The 26,781-nt window shown below is 46.3% G+C and overlaps 1 protein-coding gene across 2 annotated transcripts in view; it reads left to right on the top strand.

The window, feature by feature from the left end:
- Positions 1 to 26,448, top strand: part of LOC147425442 (phospholipid:diacylglycerol acyltransferase 1-like) — a 111,696-nt gene extending 85,248 nt beyond the window's left edge. For both annotated transcript variants that reach the window (XM_086499930.1, XM_086499929.1), the window contains exons 4-6: positions 9,850 to 10,189; positions 10,266 to 10,528; positions 25,459 to 26,448. In XM_086499930.1, the coding sequence (XP_086356056.1) occupies positions 9,850 to 10,189; positions 10,266 to 10,528; positions 25,459 to 25,942 (1,087 nt within the window). In that variant the 3' untranslated portion in view covers positions 25,943 to 26,448. The remainder of the gene's footprint in view (positions 1 to 9,849; positions 10,190 to 10,265; positions 10,529 to 25,458) is intronic.
- Positions 26,449 to 26,781: the final 333 nt, after the last annotated feature.

Raw genomic sequence — 26,781 nt, 5'->3', positions numbered from 1 at the left:
CGGTACGAGTACCTCACTTTGAAAAGGAGGGGATGTCACATGACACATTTAACCCTATGTGTCCGTGGATGACCAAGGTTCAGTTCAGTCAAGTCAGTCTAGAATAGGAAGTGATCTGACACTTTTGTGAGTCTGTTCGCAGACCGTGCATGTCCAGACACTTAGAGTAGATGCATATCCTCTCGTTGCACACAGCACGATTATCAGCATTACCGTCAGAATCCATCAGGAGCATTTTTACAGTGCATAGACCTATTTTCCCTATTTTTGACATTTTTCACTTATTATTTTTAAGTGACTTTTGTTGGAAAGTAGGTAGGGCAATTTTCGTAAGTTTGTATATAAGCAAACCTAGCGCTAGCACTTTCTAGCAGAAGAGGCAACAGGAGCTTTCGGTCAACAGGCAACTTCTCAGCAGAACCCCCAAGAGGCCTAGCGTTTTTGCATCACAGCAGAAGGCTAGTGTTTTTGGACTAGATTAGCCAGCGTTTTTGCTTTGGCAACAGCGTGGCGACAGCAAGAAGCAGAAGACTCCCAACGTTAGGAGATTCCCCCACAACAGCAGATCAGCCCTAGCGTTAGCAGAATTCAGCCCTAACGTTTTTGGAGCAGCAGGCGACCTCGCGTTTTGTAGTTCCTTTGCGACGGAATCCACAGTAGCACCAGCGTTTTCAATTTTCAGCAATCAGATCCCGTAGTGGAAGTTCCAAACCTAGCAGATCTCACCTTCCCGCAACAGATACTCGCCGCACGGTTAGATCCTGCAAAGTTCGCAGTTTCAGCCAGAAAACGTAGATTTCAGCATCTGCGTTTTCAGCGCGTCGTCGTCACATCGTCGTCACCAACATCGTCACCGACATAGAGTCAGAATTCAGCAAATAAAGATTTGCAGATTTAAGCCATTAGCACTTTCAGATTTCAGCCCGTCTCGTCGTCGTCCTCATCGTCGTCAACATCGTCGGCAAGTCCAAAGCATTGTAGAGATTTGTGCAATCAATAGTATACCGCTGTCGCCATAGAGAGTGGGGGCCTTCGGAGGAGGGTTTGACAACATTCTGGTGTCGTATTCTTCTCTCTCTGTCTCTCAGTCTGAACACCTTCATTCATAGTGTTCACCACTTGTGTTCCATTGCACTCTCTCACTAAAGAAACGGAAGGCTTTTCCTTCCATAAGTGAAAGGAACCTTGAGCACAGTTCGGAGCACTCATCTTGAGCAAAGTTCAACATTCACTTCCGCTGCACCTTACATTGTTCTTCTGACGCTATGTATCCTCCTATAATTCCTTGTGTGGCTTTTTCATCTGGGCAGAGCTTAGGTTTAGCAAGTGTGTTAGCTTTATCCTTGGATTCATTTTGAGAGTTCTTTTCCGAAGGATTAGAGGAAGATTGGCTAGAAGAGTTACCGTTCTTACCATTCATACCGTTTTGTGGGTTCTGAGGAGTCTGAGAGGTATTGTGAGAAGACTTGTTCTCCTTAGGTTTTCCTTTGTTATGCTTCATCTCTTGTGCAAAAGCAATCGCTACCGCCTTGTTGAGATCTATTGGATCGAGTACTTCGACATCATACTTGATATACTGGTCCAAGCCATAAAGGAATGCCTATTTGCGCTCATCATCTGATTTGCGTAATTGGGTGCTGAGCTGCAAAACACGATTAGAGAAAGACATAATTGGCATCTTAGTTTGCTAGAGAGTGCGCCAATCGTCTCTTAACCGTGCTAGGTACCGAGCTGGCATAAACCGCGCCTTGAGCTTGTCTAGGAAGTCGGCCCAATTGAAGGAAAGGGGCGTGCCTTCTTCGGCTTCCTCTAGGTGCGCGGTCAACTGGGCCTCTTGCTATGCGTGGTACCAATTAATGGCAACACCCGCAAGGTACATGGCTGCCGTCAAAACCTTGCTATTTCCTGTTTTCTTAGTTGTTGCAAAGTAAGCATTAAATTGATGCACCCAAGAATGAATAATAGTAGCATCCATCTTACCGTGATACTAAATGAATGTCAACTTGTCAGTGACGGGGTTGTTGGAGTCCGAATCTCTGCTTGTGCTACTTGATGAACTACCAACATCTTTGACCGGCTCGGGCTTCGAGGTGAGTACGTGTAGGACCAACTCTTGCATGCGTTGGTCTCTCTGCGCCTCATGCTCTAACTCTAAGGCCGCTCGTCTTTCTTTGGTCGCTATGCGTTGGGCTTCACGTGCTTGCTCACGCTCAAGCTCAATAGCTGCCTTTCTTTCTTCGGCCGCCATGCGCGCTTGCTCACGCTAACGCTCCAAGGTTGCCTTTCTTTCTTCGGTCGCCAAGCGCGCTTGCTCATGCTCACGCTCACGCTCCAAGGTTGCCTTTCTTTCTTTGGCCGCCAAGCCTGCTTGCTCACGCTCACGCTCACGCGCTAAGGCTGCCTTCCTTTCTTCGCGCTCGCGATCCAAGGCAGTGCGTTGCGCTTCTTGTTGTAACATCATGTCCATCATCGTCTTGACCAAATCCTCCATAGGATTTGGTGCAAACCGTGGTGTAGATGGGGAAGGGGGAGGGCCGGAAAAACCTCTCGGTGGGGAAAATTCTTCTTCACCACCTGCATGCTCATTACCTTCATGCAAAGTATCCATTCCGCATCGGATGATGACCATACATTGAGATCTTGGGTACTTAAGTCCACGAGAAACTTGGGGTTCTTGTGGTTCTTGAGGTCTTTCTTTGGCTTGCAATCTGTGTTAGAGAAGACTTTTCTCTTACCCGAGCTCTACTCTTCCTTGTGGATGCACCCCTTGGCGGCCTTGTGCTCACACCAAGGTTTCTTTTTCCCACCTCATGTAGATCGGCCGGTCGCAAAGTGCACAGTCCGCTCTCAATGAGTGAAAAGAGGAAGAAGGGGAGGCCGGACAAGCCCTTCTTTCTTGGGTTACCTGTCACTCTTCAAAAACACAATTAGGAATCGACACGCCCAAGTGGACTTGGGTTACGTGCGACCGCAACAAGCAAAAAAAATTCTTGTGGTTCTTTCCTTGATGATACAGAACACTGCCAAAGCTCTGATACCAATGTAAGGTGCAGCAGAAGTGAATGTTGAACTTTGCTCAAGATGAGTGCTCCGAACTGTGCTCAAGGGTTCCTTTTACTTACGGAAGGGAGAGCCTTCTGTTCCTTTAGTGAGAGAGTGCAAATGATCACAAACAAAGTGAATGACATTGTGAATGAAGGTGCAGAGAGAGAGAGAGAGAGAGAGAGAGAGAGAGAGAGAGAGAGAGAGAGAGAGAGAGAGAGAGAGAGAGAGAGAGAGAGAGAGAGAGAGAGAGAGAGAGAGAGAGAGAGAGAGAGAGAGAGAGAGAGAGAGAGAGAGAGAGAGAGAGAGAGAGAGAGAGAGAGATATTTTGAGACATTGTTCACTGCTAATGTATGCACTACTGAGGTTTTACTTGCCCGTGAGTAGATGTGGCATCACACTCGACACCGTTGTACAAACACTATGGCAGAGATCTTGTTGGCACCCTTCACACTTGCAGAGCTCCATGCTGCTATCGAGAGTCTTGATCCCTCCTCCTGTCCAGGAGAGGATGGCCTCACTGGAGCTTTCTTTTTGACTTTTTGGGACGTATTGCATATACCACTGCTTCGCAGTTGTCAGGACATCTTTGCATCAGGATATATGCATCCGGATCTTTGTTCAGGTCTCATATCTCTTATTCCGAAAGGGGGTGACACCACTCAGCTCCGTCAGTGGAGACCTATTACCCTACTCCCTTCGGTCTATAAGATATTAGCGTTACTTATCAGCCATCGCTTGCGACCGTTCTTACCAGATATTATTCATACTTCTCAGACAGGCTTTGTCATGGATCGATGCATACTGGATAATATCTTCACTTTTTATGAGGCAGTAGAGTGGGCCAGATCATCTTCTGAACCTCTTTTCATCCTTGACTTCGAGAAAGCATACGATCGTGTTGAGTGGGACTTTCTCGAAGGATCATTAGCCAGGATGGGTTTCCCTTCGAGATGGATCTCAGGCATTTCCGCTCTCTTCAAGACTGCCAGCAGTGCTATTACTATTGGTGGCCGTGTCAGTCGCAGTTTTGAGCTTTCTCGATCTGTCCGTCAGGGATGTCCTTTAGCAGCATATCTGTATCTGTTTGTAGGAGAGACTATGCCCAACTTTCTTCGTGCTCAGAGTCATGCATTTCGTGGCTTGACCATGCCAGTACCTACAGCTCCGGACCTTATCGACCAGGAGTTTGCTGATGACACTATGCTGATGTTGCGCTATTTGCTAGCTGCTCTTGATGCTGTGCGGGAGGCCCTAGAGGTTTTTTGCATTGCCAGTGGTGCACGCATTAACTGGCATAAATCCTATGGGTTACTGGTTGGCGGTGATGACATACCTACTTGGGGGGTAGCTGATGGTTTCACATGGCTGCAGCCGGGTCAGACATGCAGATATCTGGGCTTTCAGGTTGGATTTGATGTTTCCTCACAGCAGCAGTTTGCACCCGTACTACAGTCTATTCGCAGGAAGCTATGTCATTGGTCTTCACGTCATCTGTCGTTGGCTGGCCGTGCATTGGTCGCCAACCAGGTCATTCTGGCTACAATATGGTATACGGCCTCCTGTTGGATGCTACATTCTGGTGTGATAGCTTAGCTCCGCCGACTAGTGCGGAACTTTTTATGGAGTGGCACAGATGGGACTACTGATACTCGTGCTCGAGTTCGCTGGTCCACGATTATTCGTCCTAGGTCAGAGGGAGGCCTTGGCATTATTGATCCAGAATTACAGAGCCGCGCCCTTCTTACCAAGCTTATTGTTCGGGGTCTTTTTCCCGGCCAAGAACCTTGGAAGATGCTTCTTCAGGTAGCTCTTTGCACAGTGACTCCACGCCTCGGCACTAGAGATGGTCATACTTGGCATACAGGGTATCGTTTTCTCTTTACGGATGCCCCCTTGTCCACCACCACCCTCTCACCCTTCATCCGATCGCTCCTTCAGATTTGGGTTTCCATGCGACGGGCTATCATACGCTCACCTCCCTCATGTCGTGAGGAGATTGGGCGCCAGCCTCTCATTTGGAATGATGCAGTTCTTGATTCTTCTGTTAATCCACCTCGTCAGCTTGGAGAGAGGACTCACATTGATTGGGCTGTTTGGGACACTGGCCCTGTTGCCTCTATGCGGTTGTTTCATGAGACACGTATGCTGGATGCAGATTTTGTGGCAGAATATTATGACATTGGTCGCGGGGTGACAGACAGATTGCTTGAGATTGACTCTGCCGTTCCTTCACAGTGGGATGCAGTCATGCGAGGCACGGTTCAGATGCCTCCACATTGTGGCTAGGAAGGCCTCTTTGCTCAGAGCACTCTCTTATTAGTTCGTTTAGACACCATGCTGTTCACAGTTGATACTGACTACTCTCAGGGGATTCATGCTAGATTGACATATGATACCACCTCTCCGCACCTTGTCTCCCATGGCGCTCAATGGGAGGCCATACGAGTAGTTGGCTCCCGCGGGAAGTGTCGTCGTGTTGACCCCCGTTTCGCTTCCGCTGATGCTCCACTTTGGAGGCTTTGGGTGTGGGAGGGTCGTGCCCTATCTCAGCTTTATTGGGACCCAAGAGAGTGGCATTGGCCTCATTCTGACCCCACCGGTGCACTTGTATCATTCTTTGAGTACACTGTCAGGATTGGAAGGTTAGCATTGATGAGACAGCAACCAGAGCAGCCCACTCGTATGCGTTTCTGGTTACATTCAGGTCTCTCCCATGCCTATCTACAGCAATTTTGGTCAGCCATCTGGGATTTACATGCGGCTCGTCGTATTTCTTTTTCCATGTGGATGATTGCACATGCAGGACTTCCAGTTGGGACTTGGCTAGCTACTATGGGTCATGATCCGTTATGTACTCGCTGTCCTTTGCGACTACTTGAGTCACCTGCACACTGTCTTTGGTCATGCTCAACTTCTCATGTAGTGTGGCTTGTAGTTTGCTTTTTACTTAGCAGAGCGGGTGTTCAGCATGGATTTCTCACTTGGGGATCTGTCTCATGGTTGATGCCGATGCCCGGACCGCATTTTTTCTGCGAGGGCTCAGACGCAGATCCAGCCCTTATGCTTACCTCGATTGGTTATCGTCGAGGGACTTTGGCTATGCTACCACAGATTGCTTGGCAGGGGGATCCTCAGACACGTGATGAAGTTTTTTCAGCCATAACTAGCATTACACTATGGAATGTTTGGAGAGCTCGTTGTCTTCACATTCTCAGTGCGGCTCCACAACTCCTCTAGGATACCCTCACTGCCATTTGGCTGGACATCATTCACACCCTGATTTGGCAGTGGGATTCTTCCTTAGGTACATCTCGAGCAGCCTAGGCTCGTCGATTTGCCTTCCTTCGGCGTTAGGCCCGATCCCCACTCTTCTTCACACATACAGGTGGCCAGATTACATGGCATTATGCCCCTCCTCGGTGGTTTCTCCTCCACTCATCACACCGACCACCATGAGATTGTTCTAGTCGAGTTGTCACTATAGTGGCTCTCATCCTTACATTCAGCTTGCACACCCCACATGATAGGCTATTTTGGCATCCGTTGGGGATTATATTGTACTCAGTAATATACAGCCCTGACTTTTCCCAAAAAAGAGAGAGAGAGAGAGAGAGAGAGAGAGAGAGAGAGAGAGAGAGAGAGAGAGAGAGAGAGAGAGAGAGAGAGAGAGAGAGAGAGAGAGAGAGAGAGAGAGAGAGAGAGAGAGAGAGAGAGAGATGTACACCCCACGTGATAGGCTATTTTGGCATCCGCTGGGGATTATATTGTACTCAGTAATATATAGCCCTGACTTTTTCCGAGAGAGAGAGAGAGAGAGAGAGAGAGAGAGAGAGAGAGAGAGAGAGAGAGAGAGAGAGAGAGAGAGAGAGAGAGAGAGAGAGAGAGAGAGAGAGAACTGAAATGAAATGAAATGTTAAATTAACGTCTTCAAAAGGCCAAAGTGACCTATGAGACCAGAAAGTTACAATGTGGTGGATCTGATACAAAGTCAGAGTAACAAGATGACAAAATGACAGAATGACAAAATAAAATACTATGGAATCCTAAACTGCTAGGTGTGGACTAAGTAGCTAAACAACTACCTGGGATAGCTAGATCACACGAGATCCAGCATCGGTCGCTCGCGGATCTTATCAATCTCCTCCATGGTCAGTAGTCTGACCGGGCGTCGTGCATGTCGAGCCAAAGTGACCCGAATCCTCTGATGCAGCCTCCGTCGATGCTGTGTAGTCCTCCGCAGTCGTGGGCGTCTGGATCTCCCTAGCTCAGTCGCTCGGTCGATCAGTATGCCTCTGGCGTAAAGCGACGGGCTCTGCTGTGGTAGTAACTCCCCCAAGTGTCCAGTGGCAGCGCTAAAGAAGTTTGTGATCTGTCTCTGGGACTGGCTAGCCTCTCCTCTCATCAGGCTCTCTCTGTGTCTCCGCAGCTCGAGCAAAAACAAACCTAGGCATCTCTGATCCTCGTACGCATGACTCTAGCGAATGGTCCAAAGCCCTCTCTGAACAAGCAAAGGAAGCGGCCTCGTATCTCGTAGTAGACGGGGCAGTGGCATGCGTAGTGCAACTCAGTCTCAGGCTTGATGTCACACGGGGGGCATGTCCTGGCCTCTGCTGGTATTCCGTTGTATCTCTCGGTCTCGATCCGCAGCTGGTGTGAAGATGTTCGTATCTGGCCAATAGCACATCGTATTCCATGAGCCCCCCTCTATGGTGAGAGAGGTCTATGCTATTGATTACACAAATCTGGTACAATGGTCTAGATGCAATGGACTTGCCGACGATGTTGATGACAATGATGACAACGACGAGACAGGCTGAAATCTGACAATGCTAGGGGCTGAAATCTGCAAATCTGCTAACTGCTTAATTCTAACACTGTGTCGGCGAGGACGGCGATTGCGACGATGCGCTGAAAACGTAGATGCTGAAATCTGCAGACAGCGGGCTGAATCTGAAAACGCTGGCTGATGTGACGGTGCGGCGAGGATTTGTTGCGGGTAGGTGAGACCTGCGAGGCTAGGGGCTTATCTGGCGGTGTCTATGTGCGGAAAACTGAAAATACTGATGCTAGGGGCTGATCTGTCGCCGGGAATCTGCAAAACGCTGATGCTGTGAGCAAGGTGTAAAAACACCAGGGCTGTTCTTGGACTGCTGATGAAAAACGCCAGAGGGTCTGTTGGCTGCTAGGGTGATCTGTCGGTCTTGCTGAGAAGGTGCATTGCAAGTTGTAGGAACTTTTGTTGCCTCTATTGCCAGAAAGTACTAGCACTAGTTTTCTTATATATTAACTTAGCAAAGTTACCCTACACAGTTTCCCAACAAAGTCACTTATTAATAATAAGTGAAAAATGGATGAAATAGGGAAAATGGGTTCTGTGCAATGTAAAATGCTCATGATGGATACTGATTGTCATGCTGATGATCATGCTGTGTGCAACCAGAGGATATGCAACTACTCCAAGTGCCCGAACACGCATGGCTTGCTCACAGGCTCACAAAGGTGCCAGGACACTTTCTAAGTTGACCTAAACCCTAGACCTGAAGTAGCTTGTTCACATGCACATAGGGTTAGATGTGCACGTGACATTAATGCTTCTTTTAGTGCTAGGGTTCATTATTGCCGAGCCTGCCTTGCATCTCTAGAGTTATGACAGAAACTCAGTACGTAGATTTTTGTATTGATGTCTGCTCGTGTGTTTGTGTGTGTGTGGTGCGGGTGTGTGGAAGGCTGAAGCTTATATTGGTGCCTACTTCTACAGCCAGTAGTGGGCATTGACGATGTTAGTGGGGATGTTGCAGTATTTAGTCAATACTATGCATGATGGAAGTGATGGTTATATTATCTCTAGATGGGTCTATACCTTGCACTTTCCTTTAAGGGTGAATTTGGGCTTATCCTGGATCCATCTAGGTATATTTTTTAGTTGTATAGCGGACATGCATACTCCCCATTGTGAAGTTTTCGTCCGAGTTACGACCAGTTGATATTGTGTTGATTCTTTCTATCTTCTATAGTGAGTATGCCCTGCCAACTACCTCATTTTTGTGCTAATTTTTTCAATTTAATGCTTCTTTTAGTGCTAGGCTTCATTATGACCGAGTCTGTTGTGCATCTCTTGAGTTATGACAAAAACTCAGTACACAGATCTTCGTATTGATGTATGCTTGTGTGTGTGTGTGTGGGAGCATATATTGGTACCTATTTCTACACCCAATATTGGGCATTGACGACGTTATTGGGAATGTTGTAGTGTTTAGTCAATACTATGCATGATGGAGCTGATGGCTTTTTTGTCTTGTGGGTAACTACCATGAGTATGCTTATCGTGGATTCATCTAGGTATATTCTTTACTTTGAGAAGATAAGACTAGAGGAAGGGTCAGCTTCCTTAAATGGGTGTTATTAGTGTGCTTCTCAACATTTCCGTTGTCTCATTAAGAAGGAAGAAATAGACACTTGCTTTGGTGAACATATTAATTTTGGTCGACGGTGGCGTTTTTCTTTTCAATCCTAAAATTAGTGATGCATCTTGGAGAAAGATTTCCTCAAAGAGGAAACTTTCTCCTGTTTGTGGTCCCTTTGTTACATGCATGTGAGCAAATGGATTAGGTCATTTAGCAAAAGGGTGATCCTCAGGGTAAGTTTAGTGCATTTGAGATCAAAAGCCTTATACCGGTGAAGAGTTTTTTATGATAATCATGTGGTCATGTTTGTTTATGAAGAAAGTTTCTAATGCAAAAGTTGACTGACTGAAAGCAACAAGCTGTCCTTACCCTTTAATGTGTTGGATATGCATAAAAACAGGGCCATAGCACCAGGAGTCTTGGATTCAGAAATGTTCGGTTTGCAAACCCTCCAACACATCATGCGTGTGACGCGGACTTGGGACTCAACCATGTCAATGATTCCCAAAGGTGGTGATGTAATATGGGGAGGACTTGATTGGTCAGCAGAAGAAGGTTATCGCTGTTCGCAACGAAAGGATAAGAACGACAACAATCAAGACTCATCTGTGGAGCAATATTCAGATTCGAAGGATCTAGGCCCCCATGGGAAACCAATGGCTCATTATGGAAGATTGGTTTCTTTTGGCAAAGATGTCGCTGAACTTGCATCCCACAAGATTGATAGAAGACCTTTCCAGGTAATGGTTGGGATGAATTTTTGTCGCTATTCTTTCTTCATGTGTTCATCCTGACACATTTCTCTATATTTAAAAGAACATTAGGGGGGGTCTTCCAGTTAGTGCAAATCTCTCTTGTGGGGATGCATGGACAGAGTATCATGAGATAAGCTGGGAAAGCATTCAAGCAGTGGCAGAGCATAAAGTGTTCACTGCTGGAAACATTCCAGATCTCCTAAGATATGTTGCTCCTGCAATGATGGAGCGTGGTGATTCTCAGTTTTCACATGGTATTGCAGATGATCTGAATGATTCCAAGTACGAGCATTTCAAGTACTGGGCAAATCCGTTGGAAACAAGGTACACACTTTTTGGGTTTCTGAACTAAGCCTTAGTGAAGACGAAAGATAGGCATACATTTTACTTTTGCATGTGAAGCATTGACATGTTCTTTGGTATTTTAGTTTTGTAAATATTTAAGAGCCTCGTATGGGTCCTTTTCATTTCTTTTTCTTTAAAATGCCAACATGACCCTTCACCTTGTTACATGGTGGAAGAACTTCCTAGCCTCAGTAAAAGCATGATTCAAGACCTGCAAAACTTTCGTTTGTTCACTCCAAGCTGCCATTGAAGTGGTTTGATTGAGAAAACTGTCTGGGTGCATCTAAAGTACCTTGGGGAAGGTGGACTGCTGGTAGTTGGGCCCTCACAATCCTGTTTTCTTGCTTTTGTCTTGTACACATTTGCAAAGCTTTGTTGTGCATGCTGGATCAGGACCAAGCATCATTGCCTCCAAAAGCTGCTCAAAAAACACAAGCAGAGTCATCTTTTGCAATTTCAGTGTTAGAGTCATCGCTTGCAACTTTTTGATAAGAGCCAACATTTTGTCTCAACTTAGCTATAGGCACATGACACCGTGCATTGTGTAGTTGTCATGTGGTGTTTCCTCCTTTACCGTCTCCTCTGAGAAATGGTATAGTGCTACACAAGGAACTACATTAGGAAGGGAGGTGGATAGTACGTTTGGTTGGCAGACACATGCTGGTCAACGGGCTTTTGTGGATAAAGGTTGTGCTTGGACGTCATCCAAAAAGGAACTTGCTGATGCCATGGTCTCACATTATTGGCATGTATTTACTGCTTCTCCTCAGGTCTCTGCGGCAGCTCATGAGGCATGACAATTGTTGCTCTCTCATGTACATCCCATCCTTTCTTCACAAGATGCACAATGCCTCCAGGAAGCGTCCACTGATCTGAATTGCAATGCGCGTTGTTTGCGGTGGGCCGTTGATGATCCCCTGGTTGGGAGGGGCTCACTGTGGAATTCTTCCTCTGTTTTTGGAAGACTCTCAAAGAGCCCTTGCTCTTCATGATGAATGCGGCATGGGAGAAACAAGCCGTGCCAGTATCCTGGAAGGAGGGTTTGCTTAAATTGTTGCTCACATTGGGACATACCTCTTTTCCCGCTTGGGATGAGATTCTCCCTTCCCTGAGACAAATTGAGGCCGCATTCCGAGCCGGAGGTGCTGTTGATGCAGATGGAGCTTTGATAGCTTAAGGAGGTAACAAGAAAGGTAAAGGTACGAAGAAGAAGAAGAACAAGGACATCGAATGTTACCACTACCACAAGAAAGGGCACAGAGAATCAAAATGCAAAAAGAAGAAGCGAGACGAGGCCAACAGGAAGAAACAGAAAGCCTCAAGTGCAGGTGTAGCCTCTCATGAGTCGACGGGGACCGCTCTTGTCGTGACGACGGACCACACTCTTGCTACATGGCAGTCAGGTACTTGGGTTGTTGACAGTGGAGCCACCACTCACGTGACTCCTCAACAATCTTGGTTTAGCTCTCTCAGAGAGACTCATGGGCAGACCGTCAGTATGGGTGACAACCATGAGATTCCAGTGTCTGGCACAAGCCAGATTACTCTCTTTCGTTCTACCTCAGACCCGAAGTTCAGTTCAGTGGAGGCACTTTACGTTCCGGACATGGCCTTCAACCTCCTCTCTGTGTCGAGTTTGGACTCTTAGGGAGCTGACATACACTTTGGGAGTGGCACATTGACCATTTCTGATTCTACGACAGATACTATCCTTGCACGCGTTGAGCGCGATGGTTCTCTATACCGCCTCGCTGCTCTTCTGTCTCCGACCACGGAGTCTTCTGCTCTATGGCATGCACGAATTGGTCATCGATGTTATTAGCAGCTTTAGCAGGCTGCTAGGACCTCTATGGTGGAGGGTTTACGAGCGATACGCTCCTCATCAGGCCTGTGCGAGGCTTGCCATATGGACAAGCAACACAGGGTTGCCTTTTCGAAACAGGCATCCAACAGAAGTTTGGCACCGCTTGCATTGGTTCACATTGATCTATGTGGCCCGATGAGCACTCCTTCATTTTCTGGCTCACAGTTTTTGCTTGTGCTTGTGGATTGTTTTAGCAAGTACACTTGGAATTTGTTCTTAAAGCTCAAGCCAGAGGCTTTCAGTTTCATTCGAAATTGGAAGACGATGGTTGAAAAGGAGAAGGACTTGCACGTCAAATGTACTCGCTCAGACAGGGGGGTGAGTTCACCTCGAAGGACTTTGTAGAGTGGTGCAAGTCAGAGGGCATCCAACGCTAGGTGACTACTCCTTACACTCCTTCCCAGAACAGAGTCGTTGAGTGGAAGAATCGGACTATCATGGAGATGGCTTGTGCGGTGCTTGCGCATGCTTCTTTGCCCCGGGTTTACTGGGCAGAGGCGTGCAACATGATGGTTTACATCCAGAACCGTTCTACCCATGCTTTGCAGAACATGACTCCTTATAAGGCTTACTACGGGCGCAAGCCCTCGGTCTCACACTTTCGAGTTTTTGGGTGTCCGGCCTTTGTCCATGTGCCAAAAGAGAAGCGACAGAAGTTAGACTTCAAGGCGAAGAAGCTCATCTTCCTGGGCTTATAGTAAAAGGGGACGGAGGGGACGGAGCCTAGAGACGGGGGACACTCGATTCCGCAACGGTGAAGGGTGGGGATGGGTGGCAAATTCCCTGCCAGGTGGGAACGAAGGCAAAACGTCTCAGGGACAGCATGGGACGGTAGTCACAAACAATCAAGTTTTTTCAAAATTTGGAAAATTGACCGTTTCTAACGGCCAGTTCCTCTCCAACAACCATATTTTTTAACTTTGAAGCACCCCAACGGTGATAAAAGCCACCCTATGGGTCCTCATTTCTCGATGTTCTATTAACACATTTGCGTCTATATGACTCATGTTCTTTGGTCTATTTAGTGTCAAAGTGATGCTCTATGTGTGTAGATAAAAAAATGCAAAAAAACTCTTTTTTTTTTTGCCGTTCCGACCCTCGTCTCCGTTCCCTAACTTTTGCCGTCCCCGTCCCCTTCCCCGTTCTCGACCCGCCGTTCCATGTTACTATGCCTGGGCTATTCACAAGAGTTTGATGGATACCGGCTTTATGATCTTGATGCCAAGACCACTGTTAGCCGTGATGTGACTTTCATGGAGCTTTTCAGCACACCTGCAGAGGGGGCAACATCCAAGCCTATACCTTCTCTACCTCCTCCTCGTCCACCTCCTACACCTGATCCTACCCCTATCCCTGTTCTTGTACCCTCTACACCACAGCCAGTTACTTCACTCAATCATGCCATGTCAGATTCTGATTGTGATGTGGATGATGGTTCTCCTTCGATGGAGGCGATCTCACCTCGCAAGGAGAAGTTAGTGCCTGGTTGGCTCTACTCTATGGTTTCTTCCTCTGGAGCCACAAAGCTACCAGAGTTGCCAAACCTTGGACAACCTCGACGTTCTGCACGCCTCCAGGAGAGCAATTTTATGACGGCGCAGAGTTTGTGAACTTTGCACTCATGTCTCAGATTCAGGCTTCACCAGTTGATACTTCCTCGGTGGAGGAAGCACTCCAGCATGATTGTTGGATGCGTGCCATGCAGACAGAGATGGACGATATGGAAAGGAATAAAACCTGGACTTTGGTTTCTAGGCCCAACAAGCGGAAGGCGGTTTCTACGAAATAGATTTTCAAGACAAAATACAAGGCCAATGGTTCCCTCGACAAACACAAGGCGAGACTTGTTGCTCGGGGTTTCACATAGCGACCGGGCATGGACTTTGATGAAGCCTTTGCTCCCACCGCTTGCATGACTACCATATGCATAGTGTTTGCTCTCACAGCCAACTTTGGTCGGCCTATCTTCCAGATGGATGTCAAAAGTGCTTTTCTGAACGGAGATTTGGATAAAGAAGTTTATGTGTGCATTTCGTATACCAGGCAAGGAGGATTGGGTCTGTTTGTTGTGGAAAACATTGTATGGATTGAAGCATACTGGAGAACAGTGGTACCTCACACTTGACCAATTTCTCATGAAGTTGGGATTACGATGTACCTCATCAGATTTCAACTGTTATGTTGTTTCTGATGGCTCTTTGGTTGCAATAGTGATTGTTTGTGTGGATGATCTCATTTTCACAGGCTCATGGACCAACAGGATCAACTCGATCATGAAAGCTATGGAGACGCGTTTTGATGGCTTATCTTGGGCTTCTTCACTATTTTCTTGGATTTGAGATCTTTCAAACATCAGACGGTATCTTCTTTTCTCAGCGGAATTATGCGAAGGCTATCCTGGAGAGATTCCAGATGACATGATGCAGACTGATTGGCACTCCTCTTGAGCCTGGAGAGAACATATCGCTTCACGATGCTTCCCCACGGATTGACTTGGAGCAGTACAGGAATGTTGTTGGCTGCCTCGTATGGCTGATTTATTCCCGACAAAACATCTGTTACACAGTTTTTGTCCTCAGTTCCTTCAACACCCGACCTTGTCAGCGACATTGGCAGTGTGCCCAATGTACTTTGCGGTACATCAGCGGCTGTCAGGTGCAACGGAATTAAAATGGTGAAGATCTAGTTTTACACTTCCACAAAAACCTTTCCTTCTTTCCTTGCGTTAGTGAGTAATTTGTACTTCAATGAATGTTCCTTTTATGTTCCCATGAAGAGAGGGGTTGAGAGAATGCAATAGAGATGTGTAGAGGGAGAGAGAAAGATAGAGAAGAAGAGAACGACACCCGATGGGGTCCCAACTAACACATTGATCTCCGGTGGTTCTTCTTTTAGATTGCTCCTTGGAAGTCCACCCTTGTGGCGGCAACTCGACGGTTCCACTTTGGAAACGCGCTGTGCCTCCTTTGGAGGCTCCAAAGGAACGGCCATGTGAGGTCTTGGCTTCCGAAATTTGACCATCCTTGACTTGAGTACCTTGAGATCCACACAATTTTATTTCTTACGAACAAAGAGAACTGGTAAACCAAAAGCCCGTACCTTGGAAGGGCGAAGCTTCCTAAATGAGAAATCACTTCGTTTTGGCTTCTCTTTATCCGATGGAGAAAAACTTTTACCTACATGTTCCTCGTTATGCAATGTCCATAGGTCGATGGGGAGGGTGTGTAGGGGAATGATGATCCTGGGAAAACACTGAATTGACCGTAACAAAATCTTCCTTGATGTGGGGTTGACATAGATGACTGCCGCTTGGGCTCCTCGAGGTAGCTCTCTGTTTGCGTGGACATGAGAGATGAGAGAGAGAGAGAGAGGGAATACCGTTTTCGCCTCGAATGAGGACGGGTTGCGACACATTAATTGTCACGTGACACATCCAACCCTATGTGTCCGTGGACAAGCTACAGCATGACCAGGATTCAGTTCAGTCAAGTCAATCTAGAATAGGAAGTGATCTGGTACTTTTGTGAGTCTGTTCGCAGACCGTGCATGTCCAGACACTTAGATTAGATGCATATCCTCTGGCAGCACACAGCATGACCATCAGATTTCTATCAGAACCCATCAGGAGCTTTTTTACAATGCATAGACCTATTTTCCCTGTTTTTGACATTTTTCAATTTTTATTTTCATGTGACTTTTGTTGGGAACTAGATAGGGCAATTTTGCTAAGTTTGTATATATAGAAACCTAGCCCTAGCACTTTCTGGCAGAAGAGGCAGCAGGAGCACCTTGCTCAACAGGCAACTTCTCAGCAAGACAAACCCCTGCGACAACTCTTTCGTTTTCTCTCACCAGAAGGCCTAGCATTTTTGCACTTGCAGATTCTTGGCGATAGTAGATAGCAGATCAGCCCTAGCGTTAGCAGATTTCCCCGAAATAGCTGATCAGCCCCAGCGTTAGCAGTTCCATCAGCAAGGACAGATTTTAGTCCCTAGTGTTTTTGGTTTGTCGATCGACCGTAGTGTTTTTGCAGACCTTTGCGACAAGGACATCAAGAACACCAGTGTTTTCAGTTTTCACCAGTCAGTACCCGCTGAAAAAGTCCCAAACCTCACAAATCTCACCTTCCCGTAGGAGATCCTCGTCGCATGGTCAGATCCCATAAAGTTCGCAGTTTCAGTCCGGAAAACCCAGATTTCAGCATCTGCGTTTTCAGCGCGTCGTCGTCGTACCGTCATCATCAACATCGTCACCGACATAGAGTTAGTATTCAGCAGATAAAGATTTGCAGATTTCAGTCCTTAGCATTTTCAGATTTCAGCCTGTCTCGTCGTCGTCCTCATCGTCGTCGACATCGTCGGCAAGTCCAAGCATTGTAGAGATTTGTGCAATCAATAGTAGACCGCTCTCGCCATAGAGAGTGGGGCCTTCGGAGGAGGGTTTGGCAACATTCTGGTGTCGTTTTCTTCTCTCTCTATCTCTCAGTCTCAATACCTTCATTCACAGTGTTTATCTACTTTGTTTGTGTCCATTGCACTCTCTCACTAAAAGAACGGAAGGCTCTCCCTTCCGTAATTAAAAGGCACCCTTGAGCATAGTTTGGAACACTCATCTTGGTTCAACATTCACTTCCGCTGCACCTTACATTGGTATCATAGCTTTGGCACGTTCTGTATCACTCAAGGAAAGAACCACAAGAAATTTTTTTGCTTGTTGCGGTCGCACGTAACCCAAGTTCTCTTGGGTATGTTGATTCGTAATCGTGTTTTTGAAGAGTGACAGGTAATCCAAGAAAGAAGGGCTTGTCTAGTCTTCCCTTGTGCCTCTTTTCACTCATTGAGAGGGGACCGTGCACTTAGTGATTGGCTAATCGAGGTGAGGTGGGAAAAAGCAACCTTGGTGTGAGCGCAAGGCCGCCAAGGTGTGTGCCCGCGGAAAAGAGCAGAACTCGGGTGAAGAGAAGATCCTTCTCTAATACAGATTGCAAGCGAAAGAAGAACCGCAAGAACATCAAGAACCCCAAGACCCTCAAGACCCTTAAGAACCTCAAGAACGCAAGAACCTCAATAACCCAAGATTCCAAGACTCGCACGAACCCAAGTTCCTTGTGAACTTAAGAACCCAAAATCTCAGAGTATGGTTATCACTCGAAGCAGAATGGATACTTCGCATGATAGTGATGAGCATGAAAGTGGCGAAGAAGAAATTTTCCCACGAGGAGGTTTTTCTAACCCTCTCCCTAGGATTGCACTAACTCCTATGGAGGCTGTCGACATGATGATGATGGACATGAAGTTAGAACGTGAAGCAAGACAAGCAGAAAGAAAGGCCGACTTTGAGCGTGAGCAAGCGTGCTTGTCGGCCGAATAGAGAGCCCAACAGAGCAAGAGTTGTTCCGACTCTTTTCTAAAGTGCAGGCACATGTTGCAAAGGATCAGGAAAAGGAGACTCTCTCACTCTCTTCTTTTCCAAAGCATGAATCACATGATTTGCATGATTATGATAAGCTTGATGATTGGAATGATAATGACAAGCATGAAGAATTGCATGACAATGACAAGCATGATGATTTGCATGACAATGACAAGCATGATGAACGAGGTAGGACTGGGCATGGGCAGCCATATGGGCCGCCTCTTGCTTCTCCATCCATTCATCCTTCCAAGTGATGGCATCACCCGTGAGATGCATGGAAGCCAAGAGAACCTTGTTATTTTCAGACTTTCTAACATCCGCAGAATAGGATATAAATTGATGCAACCACGAGTAAATTGATGCATCCATCTTACCATCATACTTACTGAACGTGATCTTCTCGAGAATGGGATCATTGATCGTCCGTGTAGCAATGATTGCCTCCGCGATGGTCTTGGCAAGCTTTTCATAATCGGGCTCAGAAGATGGGGGATCGGGTCGCACCACCAAGGCGGTGATGAGATCACGCATGGAATCCCTTTCCAGCCTACGAGCCTCGGCTTCAACCGCCAATCGACGCTCCTCTCTCTCCGTTGCTTCCAAACGCTCTTGTCGTTGAGCTTCGTCTTGCCGCATCATCATCTCCATCATCATGCGCATCATAGCATCCATGGGATTTGATGGCAAAGGAGGAGGAGTGGGGGGAGGACTAGGAGGATCCATAGGTGGCACTTGCTCTCCTTCTTGATTGGTGGAGGTATTCATACTGCTACGAGTCTTGACCATGCAAGGACTTCTCCTCTTTGTTTAAGGAAGCTTGCAGATTAATCTTCGGGAGACTATCTACCCCCTTGTCGGCGCACCCCGCATACAACACTTGGTATACAATTGGTTGCTATTTTTCGACGCTCAAGGCGCACGGCTGTACGTGCAATGGCATGCCTGCTGTTCCAAGAGTGGGAGGAGTATACAACGAAGGGCTGCCAACACAACCAAAAACACAAGAGAGGAAAAAAACTTTTTGGGAATTAGCGGATTAGTGCAAAATCTTCAAAGCTCTATTACCAATGTCAGGTGCTGCGGAATTAAAATGGTGAAGATCTATTCCTTTTATGTTTCCTTGAAGAGAGGGGCTGAGAGAATGCAATAGAGATGTGTAGAGGGAGAGAGAAAGAGAGAGAAGAAGATAACAACACCTGATGGGGTCCCAACCAACCCTCTCAAGGGCCCCTCACACGGTTACCGATGTGGTATTTGCTTTAGATTGCGTAAATGGAATGTATACATAATGCAATACCTCAATGCAGACTCTAATGACTTGATGACGACAAATCACCGCGGTAACTCCTCGGGAAGAGGCAGCTCCGGGGCTGATTTGATGCACCTTGGATTCTTCTCGATGTGGGAATTGCGGATGACCACCACGGGCTGATTTGTATTCCCGATGTGAGAAGTATGATGGGCTGAAAATGCAGATCTCGACGAGGCCGATGATGGACAGTAATGGCGCACTCGATTTCGGCGAGGGAATGGCCGTGGAGAGGGCTGAATTGGTTGCTGAAGTACCGGACCGCATCCGTCAAGGGGGACTGCAGTGGATCTCTTGCACACCCGGCAAAGGAATGGGTTGAAAAACCAAAATGCTGGCTGCTGAATTCTGGAAACGCTAGGTGCTGGCTGAATTCTGCAAAAATGCTGGAGCTCTTGCTGAAAATGCTGGTTGAGTTGGTTGCTTCCTCCAAAACGCTGGCTCAATTGCAATCCGTGAGAATGAGAATAGCACTAGCTCCTTGGGTGCCTTTATAGGGGAAGAATAAGTAATTATTATGCCTTAGGTAGGGCAAGGGTCCACCAGTTTTCCCAACAAATAAATCATGAAATGATTTATTAAAAATTGATCCAAACTTGGTGAGATTGTCGCAAATCTGTCCACGTGGGAATCCGATCGACGCGCGGTCTGGCACGTCGGATTCCCCTAACCTAGAACTACATGCTCGTCATGCCAAATGCCCACCGTAGTGTAATAACATCTGTCAAAACGTGTATACAAACCATTTATGGAAGAGGGTTCCAAACTGGAAAACGTAATTTAATGGACTTGTCCGAACATGCAGGTCATGCGAACAAGCTCACAAAATTGCCGGTACTAATCCACCTAGGATTCTAGACATCCCTATCTAGGAAGAAGAGGAAAACTGGCTCTGGAAGTCGATGAAGTATGTCCACGTGGCACACAGAGCCATGTGCACGTTACAACGGCACCTTGGACCATGGTGTGCTCTATGGTCGCTTCAAGGGTTGCACCTTACTTGGTTGGTGCGATTCAGATTGGGTAGGAAATCTAGATACTCGGCGCTCTACTACAAGAGTAGTTTTCACACTCGGCTCAGGACCCGTTTCATGGAGCATTAAGCGGCAACCCACCATTGCGCTATCTTCCACAGAGGCGGAGTACATAGCAGCTTGCTATGCTGCTTGTGAGGCCATATGGCTATGGAGATTACTGGGAGAGTTGTGTTTTCCCAAGACTGCGACGACTTGTCTTTTGTGCGACAATCAGAGTTGCATTGCTATTGCCAAGAACCCTATCTTGCACGCTCGAACAAAGCACATTGTGTAACAAACTTGGACACCCCAAGTCAAGATTCTACCGTGACACAACAGAGATTCACTTCAAAACAGTTGACAATTCACACTTTAGTCGACACGGCCCGACGTAGTTCCGTGCCTAGAGATATTGGCCCCAAAGACTGGCGCCCCTTTCGGTATTTCCTTTTGTATTAGTCTGTGTTCAAAGTACAAGAGAGTGGGTAGGTGCTCACTCCCAGACTCTGCATCCAGATGCTCTGAGAAGTGAGACCCTGCCCACTTATTTATTGATACTAGGGATGCCCAAAAACAGAGCCCCAAAAGCAGTAAGTGAAAAGCTTCTTAAAATAAAGCAATTATCTCAAAAGTTGCCAGGGATTTTCAGCCAGTGTAATTTCAGGGATTCCGTATGTTGCCACGTCGTCAACAGTCTACGCAAAAAGTTGATTTCCGTACAATGTGCCACATCAGCTTGTCAGCAGGTTTTGTGCCGCAAAATCCGAGCTGCCACGTGTATGCTGTACAGTGTCACATGTATCTGCAGTGAGTGTCCGGGTCTAATGTCAATTTGTGACCCCCGACCCCCCCCCCCCCCCCCTCTCCCTCCCTTTGAAAGCATTGTAATCGTCCGCGATTACGCCTCCAAAACAGACGGAGGCCATAAACTATCTTAGCAGACATTGACTGTTAGTACCGACGCACTAGGCACAACACATCTAGCACATGTACCAACCGATAGTCACATCACAGGACATCAAAGGACAAATCACATTCAAAATCATTCCAAATCTCAGACCATGATTAATCGGCAACGTATTTAGTAATCGCATCTAGATCTAGTCGGGACCTCACAGATGCCCAATTAACTAATCCTTATTCTAATCATGTCTATAGAGATTTATGAGACCGAAATGCTGCAGTCATTTCGTCTTTCAGTTCCAGCACTCAAACAAGTCAAGTACAAATCAATCAGTTTCATTTTCATTTTCGGGAATTTCAGTTCATAAAGTCATTCAGCAGAATATTGTTAGCCCAACAGTATCCCTGAAACCCAAAGGGACATCAATGACTCTATATCAAAATTGGGGTAATTCGTTGACAAAGAAGCGGAGCGACTCCCCTCTTGTGCAAGCCCGTTGCACTCATGCTGAAATCGGGGTTCTATCGGAGTAGACTATGCTAAACCGAATGCTTCAAGGTAAAGTTCCAAGATCTGAGGAGTATCTGCTAGGTCCTCCTCCTCCATCTACTTTGCATCCAATGCAGGATAGTTCTTGAATTTAACCAAGAACCGCCTATTCACTTTACCTTTTATCTTTCTTTCCTTGTGTGCCAAAATCTGTTCTGGAACGAGTATCTCCTAGCTTTCCTCCACTTCGGGCTGCTCATCTGGCTCCCCATCATCGGGCACATCGCCTTTAAAAGGCTTCAAGAGACTCACATGAAAAGCATTGTGAATTCTCCAAGTATCGGGCAGCTTCAGTTCAAAGGAGACATCATTTATCTTTTCTTTTATCTAGATAGGTACATAGTATCTCATGCTAAGCTTTGGAAAAAGCCACTCCTTTCCCTTTTTTTTCTCAGGCGTGCCTTTTCAAGACGTAAGAGCAGCCAATCGTCTTCCTTATGTCAAATTCCAACGGTATACCCTCTCTCACTCCTCTCTTTTGAAGCTTCAGTGGTCGACTAGGAAGAACCACTCAAACCAAAGGCTTTGGAACTCAAATTTTCTCACCCAAAGCATGGTTTCTCAGAGACAACTAGACACAAAGTACCTTCGTGCGAGCAACAATTCTTGGAAATACTACAGTTCTAAGCAACCTACTTCTTATTCCAATCATCAGCAACAAAAGCAGCAACATGAAGCTTGCAAAGGATCATCAACGATATCAAGACGGGCTTACTTAGTGGCACATATATCCGACCCTAGTTGAGTACTTGGTCGTTGGATAAGCTCCCCCTTGCGAGCCATGCCCTACATTTAAGTCTTTCTTGTCTGATGGTGGTAAAGTTGAAGATTTATTGATCCCTTCCTTGTGCAAGAGGATCCTTTAGAGGTCTAAGAAGCAACAACTCCCTCAACCTCCCCCTTCTCAATTGGAAGCCTCAATACCCGTTGAAACAACTAAAGGTTCAGAAGATTCTGGTTCTTGTGCGACAACCAACAAGCACATAACCCCTTCTCTGGCCGTGATCCGGATAGAATCTCGTCACCGCCCTTCCAAAATAAAGTCTGTCTCTGGACACATACCCAATGCAGTGGTGAATGATAATCCTTCAAACTTGAAGATTCCAGTCCTTGCCTTAAGGGATGCAAAGGATAAATCAGATGCAGACTCTTTCAACACGACTTTAGTCGGTGCAATTGAATCTTTGGACACAACTTGTTCCAATAATAAACCTTTACAGATGGATATACCTTCAAACACTATGTCTCAGTCTTTCAGGACGAATTTATTGTTCTAGATAAACCAATGGAATACCTTACAGATTTTCAACCAGTGGTCATCACTGGTTGAAAATAAACCAATGGAATACCTTACAGATTTTCAACCAGTGGTCATCACTCAACAGAAAACTCAAGTCAGTTTCCCAATAGTTTCACTTGAAGCAAATAAAGATTTAGTCTTTTATTGTACAAAGCTCGAAGTTACAAATGATTTTGACAAAAGCACTAATCGAGTTGCAAATATGATGAGTTTTCAGTTCGGCAAAATCGTTACGGTCAATAATAGTGCCATGACGTGGGACTTAACAAAAAGAGCTTTGAATGCAGAAGCAAGCAGAAATACATTTTCCTTCTCCCGGAGTTTCTACAACTAACCTTGGGTTTTATTTTAAATGGGAGGGAATGTCACGATTGCGACGATTCTTTGTCTTGGTATTACCTTCTTGCTTGATTCTTTTGCAGATAGGAAGACATACCAGATCCGAGACCCCCGATTCTCCAAAGGATGTGTCCCATCGCCCAAGAGTGGCACCTGTTCGGCGAATAGCCATGTCTCTTTAGCGAATGGATACACCTTTACGCCGAAGGGTTACAACTCTACTTGCGCATGCATGTTCTTGCCAGAAAGGCCATGATGTTACCAACTTTAGTGCAGCAAACTCAGCCTTGTACTCTTATGATTGTGCCAACATGTTGTTACTTCCTCATTTGGTCATTGGCAATCATCTCTATGGGAGGTTTTGTTAAGATGGAAGGGCACATTCTTGGTTGTTCTTTAACTTCGAGTTTTGTTTCTGCTTGGAAAGCTGTTACAATTCATTTATCATGGCACAATTGACAAAAACAAGAAGGGAATCCGCTTCGTTTGGAGAGTATTCATCGGAGTCAGGCATTCTCTCTTACTTCGGTTGACCGTTCACATCGTTAGGCATATTTTCTCTCTTGTCGTGGCCTTCATGTAGTTGATGATGTGCTTGATGAGGTGGGCTACACTTTCCAGTTTCCACTTGCAGCTCCCCGATTTGGATTGGGTATGCATTATCGTCCGCTCTGGAGAGAGCTTTTGTTGACTTTTTACCCATTCCGCCATTGGCTGATGGTTGCCGCATGTTTGATTGGATTTTCCGGGACACCTTTTGAGGCCATTTCTGCCAGTCAAGTATATTGCTCTTCTACTACCGGGACCTCAGCTTGTTGACCATTGTAATGCCCTATGGTCCATGCAAAAGTCTGATACCTCGTGGAGGAAACCTCTCTCTAACCTCTGGAAGAGCCACTTGCCTTTGAAGGAACGTTTGTTTCTCTGGCAATGCTTGCTTGGAGTTCTCCCGGTGGGAACTTTCCTTAGTGCACACCATAACATCTCTTCTTTTTGTGTCCGTTGCTCGACTTTGGAAGAGACTATTAGTCACTTGCTTTGCGATTGCTGCATTACTTAAGCTTTTCTTCGCCGGATATCAGCTTGTATGCGGCTCTGTTTCCCCTCTGGGGTGTTCCACAAACTGTTTTAGGCTTTGGCATTCTCTTGCCTTCCCTACAATGATTTGCGGTCTTTTTCATGTGGGTCAGATATTGGTCTTTTTGGACCCTTCGGCGTCAAGTAATGGCTGCATGTTCCATCGCCTTGAGGAGGATCCCTTTCCGTTTTTCAAGCTTTCCCTCTGGCAATCTTTACATTTTACCCTGGATGTTGATGACATCACTCTAGAGATACATCAGCTTATTTGTGAATGCTTTTAGCCTCTTTTATAGTCGAACACTTTTGTGCTCTTCTATTTGTACATGATCTTTTTGGTGGGTTTCCTCGCTTTGAGGTTTCCCACTTGTAAATCAATCCAAATGGATTTACAAAAAAAAAAAAAAAGTTTGGTTGGCTTGTTACATGTCGAAAAACATGAATATTGAGTGACCTCCCCAACAGGAGGCATTGTACAAAGCTTCTCACTTGTATATGCAGAATAGAGTGATCTTGTTTTCATGCCCTATTTTGATAAGTTATATCTAGACTTGGTTACTCTCCGAAGACCAAGTTGGAGGCCTTTGTGTATTGTCGAGTTTGGAAGTCACTGGTAGATAAGGAAAAAAGGATCTGTACACTGTAGATGTATTTTTTTGTTGATAGCTTATTCGAGAAATGAAGACTTCGCACTTTTGTCCCATGACTTTGTTGCTGTATGATTTAGAAGTTTAGGTTATGTCTTTGTACTGTCTTGTCCTTGGTGAATGACTGTAAAGTTGCTTTTTTGCGGAAAGTTTTGTTTGAGCACCTTTCAAAGCCATCTAGCAAGAAGAGTTGTTTTGTTGTTACTCTTTTTTCATTTTTAAGGTTTTTGTATGCCTTGATACAGCATATGTTTTAGCCCCTCCTACAGTTTTTCAGTTCAAACAATTTGGCCCCATAAAGCTAACCCCCCCCCCCCCCCCCCCCCCGCCTCCCTCCCTCCAAACATCCACAATGCATTCGCTCATTTAGTGACATATCTCCATTTGCATGCATACATGCCACCAAGAAACAATTTTTTTGAAAAGTCTTGTACACGTTCTGTTCCAGATGTGTTGTTTAGCCTGTTGATGTTTCATCCAATTTTCCAGGTTGCCAAATGCTCCTGATCTTGAGGTGTACTGCATGTATGGAGTTGGCATATTAACAGAGCGCTCGTACATTTACAAGGTGTCCCCGCAATCAGATTCTTGCCGGATACCATTTCGCATTGATACAAATGCTGAGGGCAATTCGGAAGGGTGTCTCAAAGGGGGAGTGCAGTTTGTAGATGGTGATGAGACAGTCCCAGTTCTGAGTGCAGGTTTTATGTGCGCGAAAGGCTGGCGGGGCCGCACGAGGTTCAATCCTTCTGGAGCGGCAACATACATAAGGGAATACAACCATGCGCCTCCATCCAACTTGCTCGAGGGCCGCGGGACGCAGAGTGGTGCGCATGTCGACATAATGGGTAACTTTCATTTGATCGAGGACATCCTCCGAGTTGCTGCAGGGGAGTCGGGAGAAGAGCTGGGTGGGGATGAGATCCACTCTCACATAAGGCAATGGGCAGAGAGAGTCCCTTTGAAGCTATAGCAGGGCATTCTTTTATTTTATTATTGGTCAACCAGTGATGGGTGCTTTCCATATAGTAGCAGGTGGGCTTTCCACTGTGAAAGTGCACGCCGTCATCGTAATGCACATGTTGTAATTAAGAGTTTATGTTGTCTCTACTCGGTCCATGTGGTAGCGTATGGAGCTTCAGGTGATAACGTCCCAAGTGGCACCATTATGAGAGACATGCGCATACCTGTGCGTCTGCAATATACTCCCTGAAGAGCCTGTCAAGTGAACCTTTCTATGTATGCCTGCCGCCTGCACAGCTTCGGTGCTTATGGCCACTGTCTCAAGTTGTACATGACTTTTCTAGTGGGTTTTATGAACATACAGCTGTAATATCACAGGTATTGGGCCTCTTCCATAAATCTAACACAGAAGAGCTCTTTTGTTGGCTCTGCTATCACATGCTGAGATTCCTGTACCGCTTGACATTACTGGACATTGATTAGACTTGTCTTATATTAGTGAAGCTGATTTGAGAATGGCATTGCTGTGTGCTTGTTTGTGTTTTTGTGTGTGTGTGTGTGTGTGTACATTTTTGATAGTGCGAGTGGTGTTCGACCACAGCGGCAATTCTACGAGGTTCGCGACTTTTGTGGGCTGAACTGCAGCACAAATAATAAGCAAGAGAATTTCTGCGCGCTGCTCCAGCTCACTGCGCCTGCTCCAGCGGGGGTGTGTGAGTGTGTGCGAGTGTGTGAGGGTTGAAATTCTGCCCGTCGCGAAGATCTCCCTGTTCCCTGCTGTGGTGTTCTGCGCCTGCGTCAGCAGCTCTGTGGTGCTCGTGAGGTCTCCCACTTGCTCTGTGTAACTGC

The sequence above is a fragment of the Adiantum capillus-veneris genome, chromosome 25 (assembly GCF_014529385.1).
Source record: "Adiantum capillus-veneris isolate H3 chromosome 25, ASM1452938v2, whole genome shotgun sequence".
Classification (NCBI taxonomy): domain Eukaryota; kingdom Viridiplantae; phylum Streptophyta; class Polypodiopsida; order Polypodiales; family Pteridaceae; genus Adiantum; species Adiantum capillus-veneris.
This window is presented reverse-complemented; position numbering and strand designations above follow the sequence as displayed.